The 24,336-nt window shown below is 42.0% G+C and overlaps 1 protein-coding gene across 1 annotated transcript; it reads left to right on the forward strand.

Moving 5' to 3' along the window:
- The first annotated feature begins 21,147 nt into the window (after positions 1–21,147).
- LOC114247013 (uncharacterized) lies at positions 21,148–22,742 on the forward strand. Its single transcript, XM_028179799.2, has one exon. It carries the CDS (start codon positions 21,450–21,452, stop codon positions 22,296–22,298), a length of 849 nt encoding a protein of 282 aa, XP_028035600.2. The 5' UTR covers positions 21,148–21,449; the 3' UTR covers positions 22,299–22,742.
- Positions 22,743–24,336: the final 1,594 nt, after the last annotated feature.

Raw genomic sequence — 24,336 nt, forward strand, 5'->3', positions numbered from 1 at the left:
GCTACGAGTACAACTAAGCAGTTCCGTGACGCGTCGCGACGTTATTAATGAGATTTTACAAATTCGTTTGACTCGTGTATTGTACTCAAAATAAATTGTACTTGTTTGTTCTTTAAATTATTTGTGGCGTTGCAGCGAAGCAATTATATTTGGAGTAGCTACCAATTAATGTAATCAGTGCAAACACAAAGGAACCCGTTAGAATTCAATAACAGCACCAGAAATCAACCAACCAATCTATCCATTACGTGAATCTTCACATTCCATTTAAAGATAAAGGAATTTATATTTAGTTTAAGCCAAATAAGGTATTTTTTATTCGTGCGAAGGCGCGGGGAGGGCTTTACATTTAACTGAATGTCACAGTTGGCCCAAATTGAAAATAAACATATCCTGAGTTTTCCCTTTGAAGGGATTAAATAAATTCGGTAAAGTTTCTCGCGGAGGTCGGCGATGCTTCACTCGGTGAAACGATGACGGGAGTCCGTAGTACACTTTCATTCAGAAGCTTAAGAATTTCAAAATGTGAAAACGTTGACCTGCAGATAAATTAACGGGTCTGGTTGTCATCGTGATTCCGTTATTATATAATTACTACTACTTCCAACTACTGCTACTTACTTGAATTTGATTTAATCAATTGGTAAAAATATAAATTATATAATAAATACTAGAAATTAGTACAGCAACCGATGATTACATTGGAGAGTTCCTAAAAATTATATAACGGGATAATAAGTGACTAACTTGACAAAAGATGCACACGCTGGGATCAGGCCGCTTTAAGTGGTCAAATTAGAAATCATACAAAGAGAAAGTCTCTCAGCAGCAAAATACATACGTCCGTTCACTACGACGATACTGATGATGATGATACAAAATATTTGACTTCTCTTTGAGTGACTGCCTCGTCTCGACTGGTTTACAAGGCAAGGAGTTTGTGTGGAGTTAGGAGAGCGTTCGGTAACGAATACCTCAGAATGTACACAAGCCGAAATAATTCTGTTCCGGGCTACTGCACGTCCATAGTCTCCACCGGCCCTTCACCCTTCATTTAACGTTAACTTTTGTATTACACCGAAACATTTCACCTTTCAGTGGGTATTACCTTTTTCAATTTGATGTCACCGCAAATATTTTTTAATGATTCTGCTCTGCTAATTTTTTGTAAAATAATTAAAACTAAATTTTTTTGCCCTTGAAGACGTACGAACATACGGCCTACCTGATGGTGAGTATTTACTGTCGCCTGCCACGGGCAAAGCCAAGCCGCTGCCTACCAAAACCTACCAACACATACCTTTTATGGCGTGAGAGCAGAACTCACGCTGTCCCTACTTAGATATTTTCGATTGTGCACATCTTAGTGATTAACTGGTGATTAATATAAAAATTAAAATGTTAACATGAAATTTCACCCTAATAACAAAAAATAAGTAATAACAACCAGTAAGTTCTAGTAAAAAACACAAATACCTAGTCTAAATTTTAATGGTCGACTATCAAGGAAAATAATCACAATCATTAAGTCATAAACGTTTCTTCACTAACAGTAAAAATTTTTACTCAAGAATTCGACAGAGACTATTTGTCTTTAAGCTCAAGATAGTTAATGTTATATTTCTGACAGACGGAGCCTAAAAATTTTCTGACCCGAAAGGAGACCAATGAAGACCTGTGGGTTCCTTGTCATTAATAATCGATCATCAGATCAAGCGTGTGTGCCTTCAGAAAAGTTCCTAAAGCTTTGGGATGGACTCTACAAAGGTAGGGGAACCGTGGTTATCTCAAGCATAGCTGTGGGCGCTTGGTGGTAACAACTCTGAAGACGGCCAGGGCGAATCTACCCCAACTAGGGGCTAAATGACAGTAAATGAATAACGGGGGGAAATTCTAACACGGGTGAGATACGCTCAGGTGCCCGTCCTCAAATGTTCTCTGTTAGAGTGAACCAATAAAAATACATTCGAACACCTCTGTAATGGTAATTAACTAATTAATTAACTGTAGGTGCCTGTTTTTAATGAAAATTATTACTGTTCGCAAAAATGAAAAATTAAAACCGTCCATTACCCTCAGAGAAAAACATCACAACAAGTACTTGGCAAGTTGCAAAGGGTAGAATGGCTAAAGTATTTCTGCTTCCCACTGCGCGGGCCGGAAGTGGCACATAACTCAGCGGGCGCCGGGCTGCGTGTACTGAAGTTTGGCATTCGACTCCGGATTTGGATTATGGTTTTATAGTTGACTTATTTAAAATCTGTTTTGTAGCGAGAAAACGATAGTAGAAAACATGTTGCTAGAGTATGTTGGTTTCTATCAGAGCCCTGATTTTATTAATTACAAAATAAGAATTACTGGTGGCAGGACCTCTTGTGAGCCCACACGGGTAGGTACCACCACCCTGTCTATTTCTGCCGTGAAGCAGTAATGCGTTTCGGTTTGAAGGGCAGGGCAGCCGTTGTAACTATACTGAGACCTTAGAACTTATGTCTCAAGGTGGGTGGCGCATTTAAGTTGTAGATGTCTATGGGCTCCAGTAACCACTTAACTCCAGGTGGGCTGTGAGCTCGTCCACCCATCTAAGCAATAAAAAAAAAGAAATTAAAAGACATCGAAGTCCGATAATAAGCCCTGAGGCCTGTTTTGTCTGCAGTGGATTGATTGTATAATTACAGGGTGCCTCGCAGAAAACTCACCTTCGCCCATGGACACCAGCAATAATATCTGATATTGTAGTCTAATACGATAGTTAATAAGAAATAATTTTCAAAATTCTTGAAAAACTATTGTCCAAACTACAAATTATACACAACCTACACTCGGAGAGTCTCGTATATAATTTCAATTGTCAGGCTGGGATGCGGCGCGCTTGTCGATGCGGAAGAGACAGCGAACAACACAATAAAACTTAGCGCCGTCGAATTGAAAAGCTTTCGTACTTGTAAGCTCGTGTTGTGGTTTTCCAAGAGCATACAACAAAACTACTAGTATGCTTAAAGTTTTCTAGCAGCTGTAGACAATTGTAGGTTTTTCTTTAAGTTTTGATTGTCAACAGTTGTAGTCACATTTTACTGGGGTTGGTAGTAGAATGTACCTCGTTTGAGCCCTAGTTGATACGGATACCATATTGGCACCGCAAAACAAATAAACAAACAAACGTTCCACAATCAAGCCCTAAGCGAACTGTATAAGTACCTACACCCAGTCCCTTAAGACACTGGACCCTACCCGGTATTTGAACACGAACAAAATTGAAAAGACAATGCTGAAATGAAATATGTAAACAAATGAACTTATTTTGTACATTTGATTTTGAAATTCACAGCAACAGAGTCACCCGGCAGTAATGAATGGTAATCCGCTCCTTTATGAATACCTCCAAAAAACTCAATTGAAATCTCAGCGCGGGCGGCGGGCCGTAATCCACTTACCGGAATAGAAAACCAACTAGATAACAAGTCAATAATAATGATATCCTTTGAAATATTCATGCCGAGGGTACGAGTTGGCATTTGGATTACAATGCGCGAGATACGATTGAGTTTTTTGCCACCCTGACGAGGGTACGTACAGCAGAGGGCTGAGGACTGAGGGGCTAGATTGAAAAATTACAATGAATAGAGCCCGTGTGTTAAAAGTCGTTGCTAGATTAATGGGAGTAGGTATGTGGTTTGTTTGGAAGTGGAGGCGGAATCATTCAATGTGTCTACTTTTAAATTAAAAAAAAGTGTGTGTGTCCGCTCCGACGCACGACTGGAGTTTACTGGATATAAAAAATTAAACGAAACAATACGAGAAATAGTTCTATATTACGACAACACGATACACTACAGATTATTAACAAATTAACGAGACACAAAACAAACGACTAACAAATATATGAAAATACAATAATGAGAGAAACGCGCGATCAGTACGAGGCTTTGTGGCGGACTGCCGGCGCAGCAGCCCGGCGTCACCTGCGATAACGCGGCCGCGCGTTGGCTCCTGATTGGCGCGCGCACGCATCACGCAATCAGGAGCCAATCAGGCGCATAACGCATTTCGTGTGACATGCTAGTACGATTTTGATTGGCGCGCGCACGCATCACGCAATCAGGAGCCAATCAGGCGCATAACGCATTTCGTGTGACATGCTAGTACGATTTTGATTGGCGCGCGCACGCATCACGCAATCAGGAGCCAATCAGGCGCATAACGCATTTCGTGTGACATGCTAGTACGATTTTGATTGGCGCGCGCACGCATCACGCAATCAGGAGCCAATCAGGCGCATAACGCATTTCGTGTGACATGCTAGTACGATTTTGGTCCCCATAATTTTCATACCCCGGGCCTATATATGTAAATCGATTCTAAAGGAGTAAACTCCAAAAAGTTTGAGTTCAATTTGAATACAGGGGTTGCTCAGAAGCGACACATGCGTCTTTGGATCCACGGCACACTGCTTATGCACAAAGAACCCTAGTAATTTTTAAATGTGAAAATATTATTCACCAGTATTTCTTGTCACGTTTTACTCGAACGAAATAAACGGGATCTTATTACAAAAGAGTTTTTTTAAATTATATTTAAAAGGTACTTCAATCGAAATTTTATGCTATGAGTTGATATAAAATAGAAAATAATATTTTTCAGAGCTTCAAACCCTTATCATAGATTTAAAACATTTTAATTATTGTTCTCTTTGTTCTATTTTTAAATATGGTTGTTTCTAGAAAAAATAGCGGGATACCTATTAATAAGTTGAGTATTGTTTTATGTCTCGAGCCACAATCCCTTATTACATTTCCACTGGAATCAAAACACAGCAGGATTTCGATTTCACGGCGACGCGTTCCGGTCCCATGGGAGAGCGTTATGCAAAAACTGTCGGCCTCCGTCACGCGACGTGACTTGCAATGGAGACCTGCCACGTAAAAATGACCAGTCGGATGGATTTGATGCTTGGTTGAATCCTGCGTCAAACATTTATTAGGAACATAAATTCTGTATAACCCAATTATCTTGTTGATACATTACTTCTTTTATTCGTTGTTGTATATTGGTAATTGATCGGTAATATCGTCTGTCGACTGACGTTAACAAATCGAAACAATTTCAAAATACGTATCATCGCTGAACAAATTGATTCAACAGCTAAGGGACAAAGAATATTCGGAAGATTCAGTGTAATAGTGACTTTAAGCGTTGACCAAATGACCGTGGGCGGCGTGAGCGCGGCGGGTGTCAGGCGACCTGTGCTCTCGGAGCGGTCGGCTCATTTGAATAAACACTTTGTCGGCTTAACTTTAATGTACGTCCAACGAATAACGCGCCAGAGAAAAATACATTTGTGAGATATAAATAACATTTAGCTTCTATTACAGCTAACTATTCCTTAGAAAAAGGACTAAAACTTTCTTTGTGCCAGTAAATAGAATCTGACTTCTTTTTTTCACGAATTGAAATCAACGTGGCCCAAAGGACACTTATATTCGTATTCGACTGTGCTGTTGTTCGAATCCCGCAGACATATACCAAATACCGGATAAAAATGCGGGTAATTAAAATGAAACCCGCAAAAAAGCTATTTCCGTAATTACTGGTAGCAGGACACATAGGACATTGAAACAAGAGGTTGAAAACTCATTTGAAATGTGCAGTGACTGTCCCATTAAAACAAACCGTCATGTGATCACAGCACAAGGCGTGAAGATAACGAGCTAGAAATAAACTTCAAAGTGTCATTTGAAACTCTTGAAATGATTGATAATGATAAGTAAAATTATTATATTACAAATTTGTAAGCGTAGTAGCTGTTGAAGAGCCTCGTATGCCACAAGTTACTCGTTAAGCATCGGCACAATAAATAGCAATAATAAAAAGTGTGTGTGTCCGCTCCGACGCACGACTGGAGTTTACTGGATATAAAAAATTAAACGAAACAATACGAGAAATAGTTCTATATTACGACAACACGATACACTACAGATTATTAACAAATTAACGAGACACAAAACAAACGACTAACAAATATATGAAAATACAATAATGAGAGAAACGCGCGATCAGTACGAGGCTTTGTGGCGGACTGCCGGCGCAGCAGCCCGGCGTCACCTGCGATAACGCGGCCGCGCGTTGGCTCCTGATTGGCGCGCGCACGCATCACGCAATCAGGAGCCAATCAGGCGCATAACGCATTTCGTGTGACATGCTAGTACGATTTTGATTGGCGCGCGCACGCATCACGCAATCAGGAGCCAATCAGGCGCATAACGCATTTCGTGTGACATGCTAGTACGATTTTGATTGGCGCGCGCACGCATCACGCAATCAGGAGCCAATCAGGCACATAACGCATTTCGTGTGACATGCTAGTACGATTTTGGTCCCCATAATTTTCATACCCCGGGCCTATATATGTAAATCGATTCTAAAGGAGTAAACTCCAATAATAATAAAAAGTGTGTGTGTCCGCTCCGTCGCACGACTGGAGTTTACTGGATATAAAAAATTAAACGAAACAATACGAGAAATAGTTCTATATTACGACAACACGATACACTACAGATTATTAACAAATTAACGAGACACAAAACAAACGACTAACAAATATATGAAAATACAATAATGAGAGAAACGCGCGATCAGTACGAGGCTTTGTGGCGGACTGCCGGCGCAGCAGCCCGGCGTCACCTGCGATAACGCGGCCGCGCGTTGGCTCCTGATTGGCGCGCGCACGCATCACGCAATCAGGAGCCAATCAGGCGCATAACGCATTTCGTGTGACATGCTAGTACGATTTTGATTGGCGCGCGCACGCATCACGCAATCAGGAGCCAATCAGGCGCATAACGCATTTCGTGTGACATGCTAGTACGATTTTGATTGGCGCGCGCACGCATCACGCAATCAGGAGCCAATCAGGCGCATAACGCATTTCGTGTGACATGCTAGTACGATTTTGATTGGCGCGCGCACGCATCACGCAATCAGGAGCCAATCAGGCGCATAACGCATTTCGTGTGACATGCTAGTACGATTTTGGTCCCCATAATTTTCATACCCCGGGCCTATATATGTAAATCGATTCTAAAGGAGTAAACTCCAATAATAGCAATAGGATAGAGATAATCTTGGTAAATAGTATTTAAAATCAATACTGTGTGTACGTGTAATTGTCAGTCCTATCAGAGCAGACGTGTATCGCTCAAAAATATGTGTGGTTTCGTGGGACACCGGATAGGAACGTAGTTCCTTATTATAAAAATATTAATTATTATTGGAGTTTACTCCTTTAGAATCGATTTACATATATAGGCCCGGGGTATGAAAATTATGGGGACCAAAATCGTACTAGCATGTCACACGAAATGCGTTATGCGCCTGATTGGCTCCTGATTGCGTGATGCGTGCGCGCGCCAATCAAAATCGTACTAGCATGTCACACGAAATGCGTTATGCGCCTGATTGGCTCCTGATTGCGTGATGCGTGCGCGCGCCAATCAAAATCGTACTAGCATGTCACACGAAATGCGTTATGCGCCTGATTGGCTCCTGATTGCGTGATGCGTGCGCGCGCCAATCAGGAGCCAACGCGCGGCCGCGTTATCGCAGGTGACGCCGGGCTGCTGCGCCGGCAGTCCGCCACAAAGCCTCGTACTGATCGCGCGTTTCTCTCATTATTGTATTTTCATATATTTGTTAGTCGTTTGTTTTGTGTCTCGTTAATTTGTTAATAATCTGTAGTGTATCGTGTTGTCGTAATATAGAACTATTTCTCGTATTGTTTCGTTTAATTTTTTATATCCAGTAAACTCCAGTCGTGCGTCGGAGCGGACACACACACTTTTTTATTATTTTAAGTTCTATTCGAGGTATAAAGAAAATAATTATTCGGGTATACATTTTTTATTATGATTTTTTGGAGTTTACTCCTTTAGAATCGATTTACATATATAGGCCCGGGGTATGAAAATTATGGGGACCAAAATCGTACTAGCATGTCACACGAAATGCGTTATGCGCCTGATTGGCTCCTGATTGCGTGATGCGTGCGCGCGCCAATCAAAATCGTACTAGCATGTCACACGAAATGCGTTATGCGCCTGATTGGCTCCTGATTGCGTGATGCGTGCGCGCGCCAATCAGGAGCCAACGCGCGGCCGCGTTATCGCAGGTGACGCCGGGCTGCTGCGCCGGCAGTCCGCCACAAAGCCTCGTACTGATCGCGCGTTTCTCTCATTATTGTATTTTCATATATTTGTTAGTCGTTTGTTTTGTGTCTCGTTAATTTGTTAATAATCTGTAGTGTATCGTGTTGTCGTAATATAGAACTATTTCTCGTATTGTTTCGTTTAATTTTTTATATCCAGTAAACTCCAGTCGTGCGTCGGAGCGGACACACACACTTTTTCGTTTAATTTTTGGAGTTTACTCCTTTAGAATCGATTTACATATATAGGCCCGGGGTATGAAAATTATGGGGACCAAAATCGTACTAGCATGTCACACGAAATGCGTTATGCGCCTGATTGGCTCCTGATTGCGTGATGCGTGCGCGCGCCAATCAAAATCGTACTAGCATGTCACACGAAATGCGTTATGCGCCTGATTGGCTCCTGATTGCGTGATGCGTGCGCGCGCCAATCAAAATCGTACTAGCATGTCACACGAAATGCGTTATGCGCCTGATTGGCTCCTGATTGCGTGATGCGTGCGCGCGCCAATCAAAATCGTACTAGCATGTCACACGAAATGCGTTATGCGCCTGATTGGCTCCTGATTGCGTGATGCGTGCGCGCGCCAATCAGGAGCCAACGCGCGGCCGCGTTATCGCAGGTGACGCCGGGCTGCTGCGCCGGCAGTCCGCCACAAAGCCTCGTACTGATCGCGCGTTTCTCTCATTATTGTATTTTCATATATTTGTTAGTCGTTTGTTTTGTGTCTCGTTAATTTGTTAATAATCTGTAGTGTATCGTGTTGTCGTAATATAGAACTATTTCTCGTATTGTTTCGTTTAATTTTTTATATCCAGTAAACTCCAGTCGTGCGTCGGAGCGGACACACACACTTTTTCGTTTAATTTTTGGAGTTTACTCCTTTAGAATCGATTTACATATATAGGCCCGGGGTATGAAAATTATGGGGACCAAAATCGTACTAGCATGTCACACGAAATGCGTTATGCGCCTGATTGGCTCCTGATTGCGTGATGCGTGCGCGCGCCAATCAAAATCGTACTAGCATGTCACACGAAATGCGTTATGCGCCTGATTGGCTCCTGATTGCGTGATGCGTGCGCGCGCCAATCAAAATCGTACTAGCATGTCACACGAAATGCGTTATGCGCCTGATTGGCTCCTGATTGCGTGATGCGTGCGCGCGCCAATCAAAATCGTACTAGCATGTCACACGAAATGCGTTATGCGCCTGATTGGCTCCTGATTGCGTGATGCGTGCGCGCGCCAATCAGGAGCCAACGCGCGGCCGCGTTATCGCAGGTGACGCCGGGCTGCTGCGCCGGCAGTCCGCCACAAAGCCTCGTACTGATCGCGCGTTTCTCTCATTATTGTATTTTCATATATTTGTTAGTCGTTTGTTTTGTGTCTCGTTAATTTGTTAATAATCTGTAGTGTATCGTGTTGTCGTAATATAGAACTATTTCTCGTATTGTTTCGTTTAATTTTTTATATCCAGTAAACTCCAGTCGTGCGTCGGAGCGGACACACACACTTTTTTTATATCCAGTAAACTCCAGTCGTGCGTCGGAGCGGACACACACACTTTTTTTTATTGAAAAAAAAGCTACTTTACAAAGTTATCAACGTTATTTTATACACAATGATTTATAAAAATATATAATTAAAAAATATGTTAGTTTTTGTACGTTATTACAAAGTTAAGTTGTACACTGTGTGCATTACTAATAAAAATCTTACGTTACGGACGTTTTTCCCGGTTAGCATAGTCCCATAAGGAACTTCGTTCCAAAAGCCATGTTTCATTAATTAAAATTCCTGTACACAGATTAAATGAAGGTGTAAAATAGACCAGATCTTTTAGTCTCGTTGCATCGCTAAGAAATAGTGTTGTGCGATGTACCGGGTCTTCACGTGAGGACTGCAATGCCGCAAATGTTCGCCACCCACCCCTCCCTAAGGGCACTTTTATATTAGCGGGTGATATGTTTGTATTTGATAAGAGGTTGTCACCGTAAAGGAATACAATATTTTTCAGCCGAAACCACTGTGGAATCTTCACACAACAATTTCTGGATCATTTTTACCTTTATTTCAAAAGGGATTGCATAAGTACCAAGGAGCGAACTCGATTCTTCAGTAGTTCCTCCTCATGGTGTCTGAACAAGGCTTAAAGTAAGTTTTAAGAGCTTGGCAGCTTCTCGTTGGATCAGCTGTCGCCTTATTCTTAGTGATATCTTTACGCCACGATAGACGATAGATTTTTCGTCTTCAATACGTGCGTATAGAAATGTATTTTTACGAAAATGTACCCCAGCCCTAAGTATGGGTTTATCACGTTCAGGACGCAGATGGAATATGAAATTTCAGTTTTATCTTCAGTTTATCCCGAGCCGCTCGGGAACCAATCCAAACGCTGATTGACACAACGTAAACGTGCTTCCCACCATTATACACATTTTGTGTTTCTGTTCATATAAAAACTGTGTTTGTGAAGAGAATTATTCAGGATTTAGTTTTGAAAGCTGATTCAGTGATCAAAGAAAATGAATTAAATAACGACGTGGCATCGGAAAAGTGGTCACACAGCTCGGCATATGAGTTTTGTCTTTCTCTCGATCAGACAACGTGCTTTTAAAGTTGAAGTCTAATCACAGTGAGCCAGCGACAAAATGTTGGCGACGAGCCACTCTAACGATCTACTCAGGCGACTTGCTCTGAATCTGATCAGCACTACTGATGCAGTGTGGAGCTATTCACAGAAAACTACCGTAAAGAAATATATTGTTAGATTATACTTTTATGTTTCATCAACCGCACCCCCGGGACTATAATCTAATACCCTGGGACCTAAAATGTAACATAGTCCAGCGCCGATGAGCACCCACGTTCCACAAAAAGGCTAGCTTAGTATTGGGTCCAATGATTTCCATTTTGCATTTATTTGCTTTCCTTCTTATAATTTTATATTTCCTTATTATATTATATTATATCACTCGATTACATCAACGCAAAGAGTATTTGATTATTGATTACAGTTAACAACAGCGTTGAGACCGATAACCTGCCCAACGGAGCTTACATGCAATTAGGCCTAATAGGTAATAACTAAGACTAACCGATACAACTGATCGTGACATAAAGACTGTTCAAAGTGGAGGTTGGCATCTACCAATATCATGTCAAATGCTTTGATTGTGCTCTGCAGGCCCTAATTTAATCTGGACACAAAGCCCGCGTTCATGTAGAGCCGCATGTTATGTGAGACATCTTGGATGTCCGAGTGGTGACAAGCCAATCGTCTAATATTGCACACTCAATTAGTCGTTGCAATATTCATGATAATCTTCACATGAAATTCACATAGATAATTCACCACACGGTATTATGAATTAGGTATGCCATGTTTTGCCAAGCCTACAAGGATATAAGAAATCACGACCTGGTATGGTGCCACTACGGGAGCTCATTGACATGGCCATGTACGTACCGCTGTCCAATTCGAAATGTGAGGACGATGTATAAATTGCATTAAATGCGGTTATTCGAACCGAATTCGCAGAACGTTTTTTTTATTGCTTGGATGGGTGGACGAGCTCACAGCCCACCTGGTGTTAAGTAGTTACTGAAGCCCATAGCGACATCTATAACGAAAATGCGCCACCCACCTTGAGATATAAGTTCTAATAAGGTCTCAGTTTAGTTACACCGGCTGCCCCACCCTTCAAACCGAAACGCACTACTGCTTCACGGTAGAAATAGGCAGGGCGGTGATACCTACCCGTGCAGACTCACAAGAGGTCCTACCAGCAGTAATTACGCAAATTATAGATTTACAGGTTTGATTTTTTATTACACGATGTTATTCCTTCACCGTGGAAGTCAATCGTGAACATTTGCTGAATACGCATTTTAGTAGAAAAATTGGTACCCGCCTGAGATTCGAACACTAGTGCATCGCTCAACACGAATGCACTGGACGTCTAATCCTTTAGGCCACGACATAATGCTACTATGTAAAGAAAAAAAGGAGAAGATACGTCAATAGTATAATACGTCGATAAAGCTTTATAAATTAATTCAGACAGATTAACAAAACCAATATTTCTCGTTTAAACTTAGCAAGCACCGTGTGACTTCTTCAAAGATTCGGAAGAGCTATAGTCTGTGCGAGATAGCTATCGGGATATAATTAGTGCCGACGAACGCTCTGTCCTTTGTACAAGACTTACGTGACTCGGCTTGCATTTACGTATATACACGCTACTAGTATTATGAAGAATAACTTCATTATGTTTCAGGGTATATCGGCGTGAAACAATTGTAAAAGCTACAGTATTAGATCATATATCCTGTCATTAGTCAAAAGAAACGTGATTCTGACTTAGGTATTGGAGATATTTCCAGTATTTCTTCAGAATTTTCCTGCATTCTCGCTTCCTAGCTTGACTACATAATAGCGGCTAGACGTACCATGATTACATTCATATTTTTATAAGTCAATGGTCTCGGCACATTACAGCGGCCTTTACCCTGTGCGTGGGGTCGGTCGGCGGTCGGGGCGGATTGTTTACGCGCACAATGCCCGCTAATGTAACTAACCTGCCGCATTCATATTTAACTGTACAACAACCCGCTGGGAACGTAACCTGATTACAAACAACTTTATGCAGATGGTGCAGGATTTAATGAGAATTCTGCCTGATATGCTCGTGATGCGCAAATGTTATACGAGCCGTAGCTCACTGGCATTTCCCATATGAGTGCTGCTCTATATTTATTCTAATATCTATTCTAAAAAGATTTTCCCTAAAATTTAAATGACTTGACTCTAAATTGTTAATGCTGTTCGAAACATTTAAAATAAATATGTTTTTGGCAGCAAATTTTTGAAAGTTTTGGTAATAATTTCGGCTATAATTTTATGTTTCAAGACACGCGCAGTATACTTTTTTTTACGGTCAGTGGCCCAATATATACCTATTATTAGATTTCTGAGTGTAATGGGCACAGGGTCTAACAGTGAGTGAGTGCAACTGCAACTAGATGTATTGTAGCTTAACTGAATCACAGAAAAAACATTGGACTCAACAAGTAACCCTTCTTTAGAATTGATTCTGTAATTTGGAGTGAAGTTGCGGACCCTCGCGGCTCGGCTCCGAGTAAACGACGGTATAATGTCGACGGAGATTTAATAACAATGCCGCTTTACAACTAAATGCCCGGGTTTTTGTTCATGCATTATGCGGCTGCTGAAGAATGCGTTGCAACTTGCGTTCAAACATGAGCTCTTTAATGCATTTCAATTATAGATCTGGGGAGCATCTAGTGTGCCTCTTCGTTTGTGAACACTAGAGCAAAGTGCACAAATTTACACTGGTGGAATGGGAGGGATAGTGGTTCAAACTACAATTTCCTAGCCTAGCATATAAATGCAATAATACAATGTAATTGCTTGTCAATCTAGATATAGAAAAAAATAAAACCAGAATTTCCTTACCTTTTAATATTATCTTAATAACTGTGTACAGTGAAATCGATCAAAGAATACTAATTAGGAACAGAAAGTATTCTCAATTGAGAACGTTATAGTATTCTCAATTGAGTGGTCTACTACATAAATTATCGGAGGTGCAGTTCAGATCCATTTCCTTCAGTTTTATCAAAAGATTGCACTACATTTTTCTTTGAGTTTCAAACTTTAATGAGAACGGGATTTAATCATTTCTCCTGGTTTTTATAATTTTCATTTTATAGAGGGAAAAAGAATTGAACAACGTTTTTTTTTGGATTGTGTTAGTGGAAAGAGATACCAGATCATATTATTTGATACAAAAAATGTATGATGTCTTATGTTAATTTTCTCTTGATTTTTATTTAAATTGACACAATAGGTAGTCGAGGATATTTGATGGTAACTGGCCATCCGTCTGTACAATAGAGGAAACCATTTTTTAACACTTATTATTCGTATTTTATATGTCCATTTATATTAGATATTGTACACATTGAGTAACTCAGCGGAAAAAAATGATTAAATTGGCTATCCTCTTAACTTTTTTGTTTTCAATAAATTGATGGATATGAGACGGTTACTGATATTAGGACCAAGCCACCAACGGCTGTGCATAAAGCGTAACTTTAAGAACAAAAATCTGAAAACATTTACAGTCGTTCCCTGCCCGAGCTAGGTACGGAACACCATCGCCCGATCACTCTCCTTGATTACACCCTGAGCTGCGAAGATCATGTACCTAAAAGTCACCCTCGATAAAGGGATGACATACCGACACCACATAAAATCAGTCCGTGACCGAGTCGCTTTCATATTCGGTAGACTCTATCCTGTGTAGAAGCGAAGTAAATTGTCCCTTCGTAATGAGGTGACACTCTACAAAACTTGCATACATACAATATTGTATTATGCAACTGTACCTAGTGTTCGATCACGCGGCTCGCACCCACATTAACGTCTTCCAAGTAATACAGTCCCGCTTTTGCATGATAGTCATAGAAGCATCGTGATATGTGAGGAATGTAGAGTTAGACGGGGCAATGAACAACCGCCATCGCCTAGATTTGTACTTTAAATCCTTTCGATGGATTATCGGTATTTTTTGGGACTTCAAGCACCGATCAATGGTCTCGTCGACGAGTTGGACGTGTCACTTAATCCACAGAAACAGCCCACTGAGTTTCTCGTCGAATCTTCTCAGTGGGTCGCAATTGAACCCGTGGGAGATTCAGTGAAGCACTGCTCTTGCTCTCTTAGGCAGAAAAAAGACCTATGCGTTTTGGCAGCTCGACCTCCAGAGGGCTGTGAGAAGCTGTACTCAGTTGTATTAATCAGTTCATCCAGTTACAAGGCAAGATAAACAACAGACAAATAAATCCCAAGAAACATAATTACCGCACATTCGTCCATCCAGAGTACCCGGTGCTTAGCACGCAGTAAGTACACAGTAGTGGAGATGAGTCGACGAAATTGGCGGTGCCCAAACCCTCGCTGAATATATATTTAATGCGAGCCATCAAGCAGGGACCCGTGTCTATTACCTCATACACAGTATATTAGCGCATGCAGTCACACTACATACACCTATCTGTTGCAATACTTTTGCAGTTTATTTCAAATAAAACTTATTTATTAAATAATGAAAGACTATGAAGAAATTAAAGTAAAATATTTTCTTCAACAATGGTTCAGCAATTGATATATATATGTTTACATTAATCTGAAATTGTAACGAAAATAAAAACGAAGGATATTTAAAGTATAGCGCTTAAAAAGATATCGAATATAGAACCTTCTCATTGTGGACAGAACGATTTGAACAGACTGTTTCATTCATTTTAGACTGTAACACAGTAATGTTCATTACAGAGCTACAAAATATGTATTTTTCATGCGACCGTCGCGCCGGAAGCCTGAGATTCCGACGATTTTTGACAACACCCTAATTGCACTGATTCATCGTTGCGAAATAAAATATGGATGCTTTTTTTATTTGAGCTTCTATTAATTAGCTTCTATTATTACCAAAATATAGTATTTTAGAGGTTATTTAGACTTTTATTCATGGGAACGTATACAATTACTTCCACAAATAAAATTGTGATCTTAGCGCGGTTTTTTTTTTCCTACCTTATCTGTTAGCCTTGAGAGGCTATATCAGTGGAACCTTAACTAGTAGGTGAGCTAACGGGGCTCAAACCTGACGACGTTGCTAACACGAACCCTAGCAAGAGCCGTGCTTCGCAGAATCTACTACCGATCGGAAACGCGACCCACTGAGAAGATCCGGCGAGAAACTCAGTGGGCTGTATCTGAGGATTAATTTACTTGTCGAGCCCTTCATCGTCGATGGGTTCGACGAGAACGATGACCGGGGTAGCGTGGACTAAGGTCAGCACAACTTCTTGTAGGAGTATCTAACGTAGTACAAGTCTCCTTTTTATCTCGTTCGGGGCTCGAACGTGTGGGGTAGACAATTCAACACGTAGACCAAAATTTCGCAAATTTTCTTGACCCAAAAAAGTGAACACGTATGTAAACATTGTAGGAAGCAGCATTCCAGCGCTCGTCGCGGTAAGGTACCGAGCCAGTCGGCGTCCGCGCAACGTTCGCCGCCTACACTTGTGATGGCAGTCAGACATCAACTATCGCGATTCAAATTTTCGCAAGATTTCTTCTAAAATAATGCGGAGCCGTTACTGATTTAGAGACAGGATGTTTTGTGGCGGAGATGTTCTCTGGATACGAAAAGTGGTGTTAGTGTCGGTCGAGGGGCGTGTGATGAGCTCTGTTCTTCTGTCGAGTGCTGTGATGGTAAACATAAGTAACTTCAATTCACCATAGGACAAATCACTGCAAATAATATTCCAGGTTTTTCTGCTGATTTATTACAGAATATTTGCACTAATAATGAACTTAATGGGATATTTTAAATTTATCAGTAAATACAGGGGGTATTTACGTTTCAAGGAACAATGAATTTAATACTACGCTCATGTGACTATCGTACAAACTTATGCGTGATTATGAAATCACGTCTTGCAGACGTCCTTAATAATAAAATAATGCTAAATACAGAACGATTGCAGCGCCATCTGTTTCTTATAATCGTAAAGGCTATTTTGTGACATAATTAATTTGTTTTTGATGGGGCGAGCGTTGGTGTCAGGTTAGTGAATAGAGCACAAAACTTACTAATCACTTTGTTTCCGAGCTTTGAACAGTAGAGCACCTTGTAAATAAAGTATATGACAGTTTCATTGAAGGTTGCTTGATTCACTCTGGATCTTGTGACTGTGTTTTGGCATCCAGCTGTAAATCAATCCGCAATCGTCAAACAAAAATTAAAACATCAAAAACTCTTTGCTTAAATAAAAGTCGTGCACTCAATATAACCGAGTCTTTATTCTTGGGCCATTAAACCTATCGCCGAGAGAGTAAAGCCTCCAAACGACAGACATAACAGTCTCCGTTAATACGGTTGGCTATATTAATAAGAACGCGTATTATCCAGAGTCCGCTTAATAAGACGACGCAATAACTCGGTTATTAAGTTGCGGGCCGCTTGTGACGATTGCGGACAGCTTTGTGTATTAATTACTAACCGGATTTAGTTTCATTTATGACGTACATGTGTTTGATTTGTAATATTGTTGAGTATCCTGTGTGCGGGCCGCGCTCGTGTGCTGCTGATGGGTCCACGGTCTACCGCAACACGGTTACTGGGGTTGTTGGAATCAATCACAACGTTAATGACATCACCCCTTATGAATTTCACTGTGTAACCGCTATGTTTCGAATCAAGTCGGAACCCGTGACTGCTTCATCGCAGAAATCTGTAAAATAGTAGTACCCTTAAGGGCTGGCTTGCAATACGCGCTACCAGTAATAAATTCACTGTTAAAGGCTGTCAACTAACCTAACATTTCTAATGACAAATTATTTTTGATGTGAAACATCTATAGCCGCACGTAAAACCGATTTCTGGCGTGGCGACGCATGCCGTGGCGACGCATCGCCACGATGATGATGGTATATATATACAGTTTATATGCAGTAGTGTGTACGGTGTGGCGACGCGCCGCCATGCGCAATCGACTGTGCGATTCTCTCCCACTCGATCCGGCGTTAAGCCATCTCTCTCGCTACACTGAGCTCGGATACCTATAGTGTATACTCCGTAGTGTATACAGTGTTGTTTACTACAGTACACATAACCTGTGCTTTACTTGAAAACAAATAATTTTTTCGTAATATTTTATTTTATCATTATGACATATTTAGTTCCTATCACAATCTGTTCTTTTCTGCATATTACTTTTACAAAATAATGTCGATGTTTCACATCTGCCAGGCGTCCCATGACGGCTCACATTTTTTTTTCCTACCTAAGCTTGAATGACTATGCCAACGTAAACGAGCCAGTAGGTGAACTCACGGGGCTCTAATCTGAGGAAGTCGCTAACAATAGCTCTACCAAGAGTAGTGCTTCGCAGAATCCACCACCGGATCGGAAACGCGACCCGCTGAAAAGATCCAGCGAGACACTCAGTGGGCTGTCTCTGTGGGTTAATTTACTTGCCGAACCCTTCGTCGCAAGCAACGGGTTCGACGAGGATGGGGACCGGTGCTTGAGGTAACTAAAAGCACCGTTAGTGGACCAAGAGGATCCGAAATGATGTGCTTCGGGCGACGTTGACTGCTTAATAAAGATACTGATAACTGAAAACATACATATCGACGCTTGAAAGGCAAACGAGACTAAGCGACAATAACTGCCTTGTACATATAAATGATAGGCAATAACCATATTCGATGCGGAAAAAATATATATTTCTAGTTCTATTAAAATCATTTCAATCCTACAGCTAGATTCGTTAAAACAGATTTTTTTTCAGGTATTTCAACTTAAAATTACCTAGTCTACTGTAAAGTTCACGCATTGCCGCTTAGTCACGTTTGCCTTTCAAGCGTCTAAATGTAGTTTGGTACATGACTTGTTGTTGGACACGAGCACGTTGCTTGCTAAGGAAACACAGAATAGCAACTAGATTAAACTTATCTTTAGCTACTGATGTTGTTAATGAACATTGACAGAAGAACATGCCGGGCGGAGGGCGGTGTGCAGTTGCTCTGTAGACGCGCCACTGTCGCCAAGACTCGCCGCAGATTGTTCAGCCGGCTATTCTAAGAACCTTACGTATTCTTGGAACTTACAGTTCGGAAACGAGAATACTTAAATAGTACACTTTATTTAATTGACGGTGTTGTATTATTTCCACGTTTGCTAGAATTTCCGGTGGGTTTTATTAATTACGTAGAGTAAAATAATATAAACAAATAAAAGCCTTATCGCTATCAACCGTCCGATGGATAGTGTGCTAAATACCAACTTTTTTTTTTTTTTTTTACAACTTATATGGGTGGACCCCGGACCGTTGGTTACCGGAGCCCATAGACATCTACAACGTAAATGCTACCATCCAGTTTGAGTCATGAGTTGTAAGGTCTCACTTTTAACAGTAAAACGGCCGCCCCACCCTTCAAACCGAAACGCATTACTGTTCCACGGCGGAAATATGCAGGGCGGTGGTACCTACCCGCTCGAACTCACAAGAGTAATTCACCTATCACCAGTAATTATGCAAATTATAATTTTACAGGTTTGAATTTTATTAAACGACGTTATTCCTTCACCGTGGAAGTCAATCGTGAACATTTCTTGAGTACGTATTGCATTAGAAAAATTGGTATCCGCCTGCGGGATTCGAACACCGATGCATCGCTAGATACGAATGCACCGGTCTTATCCTTTAGGTCCGATGACCGTAAGCTCGTTTCAATTTCTAAGTCTTACGACAAGCTTTCTCCAAACGAGGCCTTGCGATTATGTTTCATGGGACTTAGACTGACAGCTAAGACTTAGGCTATGCAGCTCATGGCTTATCATGAGAATAGTTGATATTATCAGCTTTCTGTTTCAATAAGATCATTGGCCGGCATTACAGACTTAAGAACAAAAAATCCTTTCAGTTATAAACATTGTTTTGAAAATTAGATTGTACGTTATATGGGTGTAGCCACACGCACACACACGCACACACACACAGACAGGTCACGTGTACGTACGTCACGCACACGTTACAAGTTAACCTTAACGCTCCATTTACGAAACACATCTCATAAATATCATTTACGATTCCAATTGATTCTGAATCAACCCTCCGCCGCTATCCGGGTACTTTGGACCGAGACGCCCGTGAGACCTTGCTAAATAATTCTCTGTGTCGCTTTTGTACAACGACTTCATATACAATATGGGAGCGATTTCGATTCTTATTATTTATTTTAATTTCAACTACGGTTTTTGTATCAATATACGTCACAGATTACCTGTCATCGGAAAAATTACAATATTTCATCTTATATTGAGGTTTTGAAAAAAAAAACTTGTATCAAAACAAAATGATTAGTTTAAAAAAAAAATAACCTTAAGGGCATAAACAAAAACCAGACAACTTTACAGACAGTTTAACTTTGTTGTGTCGATGGAAAGCGATTTTAGGTATCGACGATATTTTTGGCAATTTCAATGGGTCCACGTGTAATAACGAACACTACGAGTCACGTACCATGCTCACTGAATAAGCATCTACCTCACGCATACTCACAAATGCACTACACGAAAAGCATACATTCTATTTATTTTAAAATCTCATTTAGGTATTCATCTCATCTCTATCTTGTGAGTCCGCGCGGGTAGTTGCCCACTACCTTGCCTATTTCTGCCGTGAAGCAGTAATGCGTTTCGGTTTGAAGGGTGGGGCAGCCGTTGTAACTATACTGAGACCATAGAACTCATATCTTATGGTGCGTGGCGGCATTTACTTTGTAGATGTCTATCGGCTGCGGTAACCACTTAACACCAGGTGGGCTGTGAGCTCATTCACCCATTTATGCAATAAAAATAAGAATCATAAACACGAGCAGTCTCAGATGAAAACTACTATGACGGTTCAATGTCGCGTTTGTATTGTCATCATAATATCAGTATCGCCGCGTCACACACTGTATGTACGTACGGTTGTCATGTCCCTGAGGACAGTCGGAGTGTCGTCTGCAGTCACCTACTGAGTTTCTCGTCGGATCTTCTCAGCGCGTTGCGTTTCCGATCCGGTGGTAGATTCTGCGAAGCACTGTTCTTGGTAGGGCTAGTGTTAGCGACGTTGTCAGGTTTGAGCCCCGTGAGCTCACCTACTCATCCAGAGAATTTAGTATAATCTATCGAAGTTACTAGGTTACTAGAATAGGTAGGAAAAAAATCCATACTCTTAACTGTATCTGCAAATCGCACTAACACTAAACAATACTATAGTGGTACATACTAGTATGTAGTATATAGTATGTAGCATTAATAGTAGCTATTGAGTAAATTAAGCCTGTGGCGGCACATCACTAGTCGTGTGTACGGCCACCACTAGCACAAAACCCGTCCAGGCGACAGCGATGTGCGGGGACGAGAGCGGGTAACGCGCAGAGGAACCTGCTCCCAATCGGCCGCTGAGAGCGCAGTGCGCTACGAAACTACTCCAAGATTGAACCTACGCAGCTCTGCTCGCACGCGCATACCAATATTATATTTCTCGTCTCACCGAATAAAACGCATTAAAGTCAGTTAAGTTCTCATTGCTACGACGCCTTCCCGCTCACACAAGTAGGTACCATAGTGGTGACACCGACGTGATACAATGGCACAAGGAAGTAAGGATAACGCCGCCGCGGCCGCCGCTGAAACTTTATTAAACGTCGAATCGGATCCGGTCGTAAGCCATGTAGCTGTGCGCTTACCGCCATTTTGGCCAGAAGACCCCGAAGTTTGGTTCGTGCAGGCGGAGGCACAATTCCAAATATCCGGTATCAAGGAAGATACTACAAAGTTTTACCACATTATCTCGCAGCTGGAACAGAGGTACATCCGCGAAATTAAAGATATCATAAAAAATCCACCCGCTACCGGCAAATACGAAAAATTAAAACAAGAACTTATTAAGCGTTTGTCAATTTCACGAGAGCACCAAATCACCCAGTTGCTTTCCCATGAAGAACTGGGTGATAGGAAGCCGTCGCAATTTTTACGGCATTTAAAAACTCTCGCCGCCAACGAAGTTTCAGACGAATTTTTACGTAGTATGTGGTCGAGCCGCTTGCCACCTCACGTACAAGCTATAATGGTTTCGCATACTATCGGCACCTTGGAAGATGTTGCGGAGCTAGCAGACAAGATATACGAGGTCGTGACGCCGGCGCCGTTACAACAAGTTGCGAGTGCGGCCGCCGGTTCCAGTAGCTTCGATGGCTTAGTGAAGCGCCTCGACGAGATGATTGCGTCACGAGTTAAGACAGAGTTGCAACAGCAGATCGCTCAAATAAACTTGAATCGTCGCAGCCGTTCTGTATCGCGTGACGGCTACCGCGCGAGGAGAAGGAGCCGAAGCCGGACGCCAGGCGTGTGCTGGTACCACAACACTTTCGGAGACAAGGCCAGGAAGTGCACAACTCCCTGCAACTATAAGGGAAACTTACAAGGCAGTTCGTAGAAGCGACGGACGACTGCCAGAGTGTTACTAGTTGCGTTTTTGTCACTGACAGGAAGACAAAGGTGCAGTACTTAATCGACACCGGCTCGGATCTTTGCGTACTGCCACGTCGGTTTCTGCGTCAGTCACGGGAACCCGCGGACTACAAGCTCACCGCTGCTAATGGAAGCGTTATCAACACCTACGGAACCTTATCTATACATTTGGACCTAGGGTTGCGACGCGACTTCACCTGGAATTTTGTAGTTGCCAACGTGAACGGACCAATCATCGGAGCTGATTTTATTTCACATTATGGTTTACTCGTAGATTGCAAGAACGGACGGTTGCTTGACAACGTGACTACCCTTTCAACAACCGGCATCGTTCGTGGGTGTGAACAACATAGCATCAAGGCGATATCAGGTACTACAGAATTTCATAAACTTTTATCTAAATACCCTGACTTAACTAAGCCTTCTGGAATATTCCGAGAGATCAAGCACTCGACTATAATACACTACATACATACAACACCTGGCCCTCCAGTATTTTGCAGACCGCGACGCCTGGCTCCTGACCGTCTCAAGATTGCGAAAGAGCAGTTCGACGATATGATTCGGGATGGTACAGCGCGACCTTCAGACTCACCTTGGGCATCGGCGTTACACCTGGCACCTAAGAAGAATGGATGAAGACCCTGTGGGGATTATCGCGCACTCAACGCACGCACAATACCTGACAGGTACCCCATCAGGCACATAGAGGACTATGCACACAGGCTGGCGGGTAGCTCAATATTTACAAAAATTGACCTCGTTCGGGCCTATGATCAAATTCCCGTGGCTCCCGAAGACATCGCGAAGACCGCTATCACAACCCCATTCGGATTGATAGAATTCCCATTTATGTCTTTTGGAGTTAGGAACGCAGCTCAAACTTTCCAGAGGTTCCTTGAAGAAGTTTTAAGAGGCCTGGACTGCTGTTTCTCGTATATTGACGACATTTTAGTCTTTTCTAGAAGCAGATCCGAACACCTGGAACACCTGGAAAAAGTTTTCAAGCGCCTGCAAGACTATGTCCTCGTTATCAACGAAGGAAAGTGCAAGTTCGGCCAAAGCGAGATGGATTTTCGCGGATTCCACATTTTCGCAGACGGTACACGCCCATTGGAAGACAAGGTAGCCATTATAAAGGAATTTTCTCCTCCAAAAACCGTTAGCAGTTTACGTAGATTCCTTGAAATGTTAAACTTCTATCGGCGTTTCATTCCAAACACTGCTGCGGATCAAGCACCTCTCCATGGCATGCTGTCGGGATCAAAGGTCAAAGGATCACACCCATTTACTGGACGCCGGAATTTCTCGAAGCTTTCAACACCTGTAAAGCAAGTATAGCTAGAAGTACTCTCCTCGCTCACCCAGCCATGAACGCGCCGCTCGCTCTCGTGACAGATGTCTCAAATTCTGCCTTGGGCGCGGTGCTATAGCAGTCAGTGGAAGGACAATGGCAACCACTCGCCTTCTTCTCGAAGAAACTTAAAAAAGCTCAGCAGCTGTACAGCGCCTATGACCGAGAGTGGCTCGCTATATACGAGAGCGTTAAACATTTCCGTTTTATGGTTGAGGGCAGACACTTCGTCATTTATACGGATCATAAACCTATCACATACGCCTTTAATCAGGATAGCCAGAAGTGCTCGCCCAGACAGTTTAACCACCTCGATTTCGTGTCTCAATCACCACAGACATAAGGTTTATATCGGGGAAAGATAATATACCTGCGGACACTTTGACGCGCATTGAAGCCGTATCATCGCCACCGGACTTACAACAGCTCGCTCGTTCACAGGAGAATGACGACGAACTCCAGGAACTCCTCTCAAAGCGCTCATCTTCTTCGTTAAAGATGGAACAGATACCTATACCTGGAACGAACGTTACTTTATACTGTGACGTCACTCTGTCGAGGCCTCGTCCTTTTGGAACAAAGGAGTTGCGTCGGCAGGTCTTCAACTCAATTCATACCATGAGTCACCCTGGTACGAAAGCGACAACCA

The sequence above is a fragment of the Bombyx mandarina genome, chromosome 03 (genome assembly GCF_030267445.1).
Source record: "Bombyx mandarina strain Sakado chromosome 03, ASM3026744v2".
In the NCBI taxonomy this organism is placed as follows: Eukaryota; Metazoa; Arthropoda; class Insecta; order Lepidoptera; family Bombycidae; genus Bombyx; species Bombyx mandarina.

Coding starts and splice junctions, on each gene's coding strand:
- LOC114247013 (XM_028179799.2), top strand. CDS start 21,450: ATGGCACAAGGAAGTAAGGATAACGCCGCCGCGGCCGCCGCTGAAACT.